General features: G+C 34.6%; 1 protein-coding gene across 1 annotated transcript in view; it reads right to left on the minus strand.

Annotated features, from left to right (window-relative positions):
* Positions 1 to 1,554, minus strand: part of LOC117107687 (monocarboxylate transporter 13-like) — a 16,119-nt gene extending 14,565 nt beyond the window's left edge. The window contains exon 1 of the mRNA XM_033249417.1: positions 821 to 1,554. Coding sequence (XP_033105308.1) covers positions 821 to 1,148 — 328 coding nt within the window. The 5' untranslated portion in view covers positions 1,149 to 1,554. The remainder of the gene's footprint in view (positions 1 to 820) is intronic.
* Between the last annotated feature and the right edge of the window lie 8,474 nt (positions 1,555 to 10,028).

Raw genomic sequence — 10,028 nt, forward strand, 5'->3', positions numbered from 1 at the left:
TATATATAGTATATATATATATATATTACCACATGTATTACCACAAATGCACTACAATATGATGAGATTCTGGGGAGAAGACACGAATATCACCATCATTATCATAAACGTCTAAATTATGTCCAATACGAACAGGAATTAATTTTAAAAAAATGTTGTGTTTTTTTCAAAGCATTCAGATTACGAACGTCACAACAGGCCCACTGGTAATAAAAATTAACCAACCATTTGGATACTATAATTCCTTCCCTTATTTATGCAGCAAAATTCGGAAAACCTCAAATATTCAATACAAACACCGACAAGTTTATCAACTACAAATGAAACACATTGACACAATTTAGTTTTTATACAGACATTTTAATACGCATAACACAAACTGATTCAGTACCAATAAAGGTATATAAAATATAATAAGAACTGTAATGGTATTGATGTGACTGAATATGTGAAGAAATGTAAAATCATCCAATTATTAATTTAATATATTAATTAAAAATACTGTACGCAATTCAGATATTGATTTTTTTACTTTTCGGGTATTTGCTCAACACATAATTGTATCGGTATTATAAGCTACTGAAGTTAAAGAATAGTAGGCCTGAAATTGTACGGTGGTAACATTCAATGAGATTATTCGTCTACTATATAATGTAATATATCTACGTGACTATTGTATTCTTTGTTGCAAGGTCTAATTAAAAAAATTTTTTGACGAACATGCATCTATTCAAATTATAGCTAACATCCTCATAATGAGAATCATGCCATAACAAAACAATAGAATCGAATGAATCGAAGAGGAAAGGAATTTTCTTACCTGTTACAATAGAATCGCTTTGGAATTCATCTTTGAAACAAAGTGATATGAGATTATAGTTCATAACCAGACCAGCGATTGGAACAAAAAGCATCGCAGCTGCCAATACACACAGACAGTTCCAGTATTTTGAAAGAAGCAATTTAGACTTCTCTGAAATTCTATGTATAATTGTTATTTTCTGGACGATGGCGTTTGGCTTGATCATTTTCTTCATTGTTTCGTTATCCTCGAAGCTGCACACTCGCTCGTAGTCGCAAACGCTGTTCGCCATCATTGCCTTCTCCATACTCTCTTTCGTTAGATTAGATTTATAAGTTGTCACCATGGTACAAACATGAATGAATGTTCTTTCTAGTACACTATAAAATGCTATAACTAACACCTAGGAGTTCCTTTCTTCTTTCAATTTGGAGACGCGTATGAATTCATTCAAAAAATCACAAGCCGACCGCGACTTGACGTGACGCAACTGAGAGCCAGACTAAACCGGTTTTTATGATGAACGACCATCAGTTAAACTTGTACCGTTATAACAAAAAAACAAAAATCATGCTAAAACCGCAGAATATCTAATACAAACACCCTTTACACAATAACCACGTTTATCTCCGTGACAGACAAGATTGTTATCGTATTGGATGTGAAGTAGGGCTATTTGAAGATTTCCTGAATTCCAGTTTACGAATCGCAATAACCAGCGACTAGAGTACCGGTGTTTATTTTTATGACCATTGGTGCATGATATAGACAACACAGTCTATATTTAGCATTTACCCTATAAGCTCATTGATTGGCTGCCGCCATAGCGTTGTTTGTTGTCCAGACAACTAAGCAAAGTACTCAACGCAGCGGTGTAAGGACAGTTCAATCCGACTGAGGGCAGTGTTTCATTCTGTTGACCAGCTGTTGACTGGTTCTCAAAAATGATGAAATAGATCGAAACGTTGGATCTTTCAAAATGTCTCTCTTCTCGGAGTGTTTACTGTATTTAAAACTAATTAGTGATCTTCCGATTGTTTTTAATTGTCTTTATCATTATCAGTTTTCTGTTGTAGGCCTAATTAGTTTTTAAAGTCATATAGCCTTTAAAATATCAATGTATTAATGTTATCTAGTTTATTTTTCCAGCATAGCAAGTGCCATTATATTTTGTTCAATGACGAATGGGAATGAGCATGAATGAACTGTGGATGAATGAATGAATAGATGATGGAATTAATTAATTAATTAATTATTGAGTTAGGTAGGTATCTCTGATACGGTGATCCATCGATATCGATTCAATGCCAAACCGTTTGTTGACGTTACTGTACTTAATATAGCTTTTCCTGAGATTATATAATTCATTAATTTGGCTTAAATATAGGGCTAGACAATGATGGAATAGAAATAATAGGCTTCAATAACACAGGACTGTTTTATATCAGGATCATGTATCTTTTATCCAATACATTAGCTGCAATTTACTGACAGCAAACTTTTCGATTGACAACCCAGTTTGGAAATTCAGGAATGAACAGCGACCCATCGAATCCTTATCCACACATGCCCAGAGGTAATGCCGTAGACATTGGGACAGTCCCACACAATTTTTTTTTATGGGTCCACAAAGAATGGGGTCCACATTTTGAAAAATGGGTCTAAATTATGCAATTTAATACATAAGGGTCCAGATTTCTCATATTTAGCCAAAAATGGGTAAAATTTTAAGAAAATATGTCCAGATATTTTATATTTTTGCGTAAAATGGTTAAACTTTTAAGAAATGGGTTCACATTATTTGAATTTACGCGTAAAGTGGGTCCACCCTGATATTGTCCCGCACTGTTTGAAAATCTTGGTTACGGCATTGCCAAAGAGGGCTATCCAAGAGCACCATATTGGGACTGGGATTTTCAATACCGTAAATAAATAAACAGTGTATGAAGAGAAATATACATAATATATAAACAGAAATCATAATGTACCATGATGTTTGTGTCCGCGTGTACTCACTGTATCATTAGGCCCTATAAAAAATATTATTAGTTTATCACCCTATCTGGGCAGGAAAAGTGATGAGGGAGGGAGGTTTTTTTTTTCTTTATTTTTTATTTTGCTAAAGCCAAATATAAACCCTTGGTTTGTTTGCTGGTGCATTGATATTCAAAGTAAAACATGATTTAGATAATGCAAACAATATCTACTACTATTTAATAAAACAAAATAAAAAAATAAATAAATAAAATTTAAAAAAAAAACAATTTAAAAAAAAAACAATTAAAAAAAAAAATGTTTTTTCAAAATTTTTTTTTTCAGTACCATAAAAGGCATGCGCGCGAGGGTGATAAACTAATAATTTTTTTATTGGGCCTTATCATGGCAAATGAATAACGTATACAGTAGTCCGGTAAAGTATACGGATTTATGGCCTCATTGTTATTTTATAAAATAAATGTTTCAAATTATCATAAGAGATAAAATAAGCTACCGGTAGCTGATTTTGGTGATTTCTGTTAAGGTTTCGTGACCCACCAAAATATTGTGGTGACCCCTGGTGGGTCACAACCTAGAGTTTGTCGGACGTTGTCACACCAAGGAGACGCCTAAGGCCTTGATACGGGTACCGCGGTGAAATCCGTAAAGGTTGAAGAGGATAATTTAATATGTGGTTTAAAGAAAGTAAAATATGGAAATTAATAAGCCTATATTTAGTCCGAGACAACGACGAAACGACTTATCCGTTATGGAATATTCTCCGCGACTCGACACCAGACTGTAGGCCTACCTCCAATGCATAAGGCCTACACGGTAATAATAACCATTATCATTCTCCTTCTTAATAGCCTTCAGTAATGCCATTACAGTGCTTCTAATTAATTTTTCCTTTGCCAAACTTATCTTAAGGGACCAATGCGACCTTCCAAGTTTCCGTGCATGTATCATAAAAATTAATAGCAACACTGTACGTTACAGAACACACATTTCAAAAACAGAGAAGTTCATCTGGTCGCCATAGTATTCTAACGTTTAATACTAGTTCTATATTGCCAAATCAAGTTTCAGAAGCTATTTTTTATTGATGTATTATCACAACATGTGATAGGAAAATTTATGATTTTAACGAATTTTTAGCATTTAAATTATAATACAAAGATCGACAAAGAGGCGATTATAAAATTAAAATTAATATTAGCAGACATACTATATAATGAAACATACACACTTCATCTGTTTACTTATTTTTGAATTATTAATTTTTTTAAATTATTTGAATTATATTTTTTGTTGTTCTTATTGATTCTGATTATCATTACTAGTTTTATTATTTTTATTATTTTACTTATTAATATTATTATTATTATTATTACTATTAGGCCTATTATTACTATTGTTATTATTATTATTATCTATAATTATTATTATTATTATTATTGTTGTTGTTGTTGATGTTATTGCTATTATCATTGTTTCTCTGGTATTGTACAAGGACATGTTCCCTCTTTGCCTACCAGACTCTTTACTTTTGAGTTTTGAGAGAAATAAATTATGAAATTATAAAACAACTGTATTCCTTCGTAAGAAATTTGAATAATATGAATAATATTATGAATAAAAATATGAAAACAATAAGAATAATATGAATGAAAATTTGAATAATATGAATAAATTATGAATACAGTTCACCCTCTAAATCGAGATCACATGTGGGACCTAAAAATGTGGGATAGTCTAGGTTCGGTCTCCAATTAGTATTGTTAAAAAATAGAAGATTGTTGGTAATAAAGTGGTCTCAAATTAGTGGAAGATTATAGCGTAGCAGGTCACGGCAACAAAACAAAGTCGTAACATGCTGAGCTTTTTATAACACTGTGGTCATGCCGAGATAGCGTGTTGCGTTGTGGATGTCTCGTGACCGCAGATGGGTGTAACCTAAAGCCTGTGGTTTTTCCTAAATTTCTATTGTCATTGTAGTAGTTAGAAGCTGTAAATAAAAACCAATTTGGTGGGTCCAAACTGGACATAACTAGTTTTTAACATGGATTGTATAGTAGATTCGATGTTATTTTCTTATAGCAAGTTGCTGGTTTAATGCCCGAATGAGGAAACACGATTGCAATTTCTGAGGGTGTTGATGAACGGAATCCATTGTCGGAAGTTAAATTGAGATTCAGTTCGCATTACGTCATGTCTTGATTTTTTTCCTTAATAAGACCTTGTCTGATTTACCGTTTAGCATGAAAACCTAATAATTACTTAGAATCAATTGTGATTATTATAAATAGGCTGCCTATATAAAAGCATATTGATATTGCAGAGCTGTGGTTATGTACACAAGGTATATTGCAGTGTTCCTTTCATACCAAAGGTAAGTTTAACATTAACTAGAAGTGACACTGACAAAATAAGAAAAAAAAAACCAGAGAAACAGAGGGGCAGATAGTCAGAGGGGCAGATTGACAGAGGGGATTAAAAAACGAAGCATCGGAATCATCTCCCTCCCCACCCGTAACTCAAGAATGATCGAACCAATATAGATAGAAGAAAGAATGGTACATGGCCAAACAGTGATGAGAATCTCGGCATTTAATTTGCATTTTGTAAAATAATATATTAGGTTTTTAAAGCATTTAAATAACTGCGAAATGTAGATACAAGGGGGCCTTGCATAAACATTAATATAACTAAACAGAACAGATAGCAACAGTTAATATGAATACAAAGTATCAAACTTCAGTTAAACATTTTACAAAAGAGGCCACTGTAAAAGCTAAATTTTGCAAATAAAATATAGGCAGGTCTATGATGGCATTATTAAGAAGAGGGTGTATCCCAGGGACCCCTGTTTCACGACGCGTGTGCGATAGTGTTGTACCGGCATATCGTTAGAGTGTGTGTCTGCATAAACAACGGGAGATCACGAATTAAGTCCCGGTTGAGGAAATTTTTTTCACACTCACAGATTCCTCTTCTTTACCGTTTACAATCATTACTGCAAGACTATTTAGATTTTATCTCTTCAAGTGTAACACTTTTATATGCATATTTTATATATACTTATTTAAAGATACAGTGTATGGATAATACATATTCATATATCTATCATGATATAATAAAGATTAACTCTAAACCGTATAATTGCAGTAATGCTATAAATATATAAATACATTTTGAACAATTATAACGTAAAAGCAATCTGCGAGTGTGAAAAAATTAGGTTCCCCAACCGGGATTCGAACCTGGGACTTTCTACTGTCTATGCAGACGCCTTTAACCAACCTCTCATGCGCATTTGGAGAACATTAGTCTCTGTCTCTTATACACATCTAGATGTGTATAAGAGACAGGTGTATATATACATATATATATATAATTTTAAAATCATATATTCAATGCATTTTAGTATGAAAAGTAGGTCTAAACCTTTTTCTCCCTACGACACAATGTTTGCATTTTTATGGTAAGCATGTGGTAGCATTGTTTTTCGTAATGCTTTTATTTGTTTATCATTTAAAATAAAGTGGTTAATTATTACCGTATTAGGTACGTCATAATTATTAATTGAATGTACGAATTTCGAAGTTCAGCTTGGATTGTCATACGGTAAATGGTTATCATTCCATTTCAACAAAAGGAGCGTTGTTAATTTCACGGTTAGTACGTTTTCACTATGAATCACATTTCCCTAAAGGAAGCTGGGTTCAGGGCTGGACGTATCGATCAGAGTCGATCGGTGTCCTCACCCAGTCTCAATGCTATAGGCCTATCATTCACTGTAGTCAATAATACAACTGACATCAATAATACAGCATAGGAAAGGGTATTTGTTATTGATTGTCACTGGTGTTAAGCTTAGCTTTCATTGTAAAATGTAGGCATTGACTTCACAATAAACGGTCATTATAATGTCAGACCAGGTAGGCATGGCCTATTAGGGAGTGATTAAAAGACGTTTTGGGGCATGGATGAACATCAACGAAAATGTTGGTTCTGCAAATGACGCGACAAGTAAAAATGATTTGTTGACACTTTTACGCCTAATAATGCTCTATCCACAATAGCATTTTATGTGACAAATTTGTGTGACGTGCTCATTTTGTTATATAACCAATATTACCTATATATGAGAATAATCACTAATTTTTAACATAAAACTTGATTGTATAGACTAAGCTTTACGATAGAATATTTACTGTATGAACTTTCGCCCAGATCAACGTAATATAAAAGTGGATAATTATAAATGACCTTTGCATTGAGATCAACCGTTACCATTAAAAAACAATCGTTACCATTAAAATGGCATTGTTCTCTTAGTCCACGACACTGAAGCCATTTCACGATGAACTGGCTACACGTCATGGTAATAAGTTTCCCAAAAGACTGGGGTCTTCGCCCTTCAGGCTCCTCTGTTTTGACCATGTTTATGGCCTAACGCCAATTGGTTGGTTTCCAAGATAATGCAAATGGGTATTTTCTCGTTAAGTTTGTTTCTTTTCTTTGCCATACCGTATCCTAGCGTAGCGTGTTTGTTCCGATAAGCAAATTATTATTATTATTCTTAAGATGGCCTTCACAAGATATAGCCTGCCACTGATTATCATTCTTGTATCCATGAAACCAAGAAATTATCTCACCAATTAATATTATGATTGATTGATCGATTGATTCATTATTTAGCCTTTTATAAAAAAAAATCCCAGTACAATTTGTACACAATAAAATAAAACTAAAATCCAAAACTCACAATACAGAAAAAAAAAAAAAAAATGTGACAAAAATGAAAAAAAAAAAGATAAAGACCTGCTTGTCTTTTCCAAACGATAAATTACGTTTCATTGCATACATTGTTTTTTTAAATACAGTTTGCTCAACCATCACAATTAACATCGTATTGACCTTAGTACACGACACTGAAACCCCTTCACGATTAACAGAATAGGCTTAAAGTTACGGTAATAAGTTTCCTAACGAGTGGGGTCTTCGGCCTGCAGGCTCTGTTTTGATCATTTGAGATATTTTCCAACGCCAATTGGTTAACTTTCTAGATAGTGCAAATGGGTATTTTCTCGTTAACTTTGTTTCTCTTCTTTCCAATACCGTATCCTATAGCACGTTAGCTTAAGTAATTATTATTATTGTTTTTAAGATGGTCTTTAGCCTGCCACTGATTATCATTTGCATCCATGAAACCATGAAATTATCTCACCAAATAGTATTATACTTATATGTCGAATTATCATGATAATCGTCACTGATTTTGTTAATATTAATTCATATACAAAGCGGAATGGAGTTGAATAGCTTGATGGTTAAGATGATTCCTTTAAACTCACAGGGTCCTGGGTTCAATTCACTGTAACATGATTTTTCTCACCACCAAACAGCCCCACTCCCTAAGCCTTCGGAGGCTTAGTCTATGTAGAGCATCCTGTGCGTATGTTTGTCTTGTGACAAGATTGCAACTTTGAAGAGAAAAGGTTCACTGCTTGGCATATCCTTGGCCCTAGTACCTTAGCTGAATAAATAATAATATAAAAAAGATGTCTTTCGTTCAGTAGTTTATAAAACAATTTGATTGTTTAAGAGTGGATAACCTTTTTTAGATGGGCCTAATTCAAGCAGCGAGATAAAATAAAGTATGTATTTAGGAATGCTACTCTGGTTAAGGTGCAATACATGGGCTTATTTGGTAGTCTTAAAATTGAAAATTGTCATGCCAAGTTATTAATATGGAAACATTTGTGACACTGTGAACATTTGTGTTCTGAGCATGAATGTATAAAATACGACCAGGTAATAATTGTAAAGCTGATTTCAGATTACAGTGCGACTGATGTATTTCATAAATATAGTAAACAGAATTGAACTAATCATTATATTAATATATTCATCGCATTGGTCGGTAAAAGTAGGCCTACAAATAAATACAAATAGCGCCATCTATAATTTGTGCATAAGGAAGTTGAAGGATGGGGTCTTTTAAACAAAAAACTATAATTGTAGTGGATGTAAATACAGTATTTATGAGTAAATCCAAATAGTCACTGGATTTACATTTCAGGAATTTCATTCATGAAAATTCAAAGTTGGTTTGCTAATGTATGCCTCTTTCCTACTCCCAACTTCACCTTCGCCACTCCTAGATTCACTACTGCAAGGCAGTGGCGGCTCTAGGATATATTTTCTGGGGGTGGGGGGAGGCTAAGTTGTCCGACAGGGGGAATTGAGCTCGTAGGCGCGAGCTGGGTGAAGGGGTTGAGAGGGGTTCCCCCTCCCAAATGATATTTTTTAAAGAATATACCTCTGGATGGCCGAAAATGGCACTCTCAGATTGTGAGAGACATGTGTTGGCTTGGTGTGGGCCTATTTTATATGTTTTATAGTCTGACTGACCGACAAGCTCTGTCCGGCGAGGGGGGGTGGTGCTTGACCTTTCCGGTAGGGGGACTGAAGTCCCACCAGGCTCCCCCCCCCCACCCGCTGGCTCCGCCACTGCTGCAAGGGTGGGTTCGGCAGAGAAGTAGAGAACAGTGGCAGCGCCAATGGGTGTCAGGGCATTTGCTATCTCCACTCCATTCAGTTTGGATAGCATGGGCCCTAATCGTCCAACGCCTGACTGAAAAATTGATATTGCCCGATAAAGTTGTGATTACCATTCCCTAAAATTGCGGTCTGGTTTTCGAAAAGCAAAAATTGTGGGCCATCTTGATACCATAAAACCCTCCCCATGAACCCCACCAGGGTATTGCGGGACCCAGACAACAGAGACTATCGGCAAATATTAGGCACGGACCGACAGTCGGATTTGTTGGACCCCTGTCGGTATGACTTCCTAGGCCACCACTACGAAATTCAACAGTGGCAGAGGGGTTTATGTTTAAATTGGTGCGTGTTTATTTCATTTGCTTTTTTACCTAGAAATACCAAATTTGTCTCTCGGTTGGTTTATTTAGTGTATTGTAGTCTTTTTACATTCCGAGGTGATATAATTATTATAAGCATAACTGTAATAGATCCTACTCCACTCTACTACTACTCTGTGCAAGCGAAGGACTGTACTGCCGGCCACAATATAGCGGGCGTCCTACATCATTTTAAGCAGGTCATGACGCAGAGACGATAGCAACACGATACGAATGAATTATTTCACTCTTTGTTATTAAATTTTTAAAACATAATTTCATAAAGCTCCGTGTGCTTCCATTAGAATGCTGTCTCTTAT

This window comes from Anneissia japonica, unplaced genomic scaffold (assembly GCF_011630105.1).
Source record: "Anneissia japonica isolate Jap-2015-1 unplaced genomic scaffold, ASM1163010v1 scaffold5330_len1712360_cov203, whole genome shotgun sequence".
Classification (NCBI taxonomy): Eukaryota; Metazoa; Echinodermata; class Crinoidea; order Comatulida; family Comatulidae; genus Anneissia; species Anneissia japonica.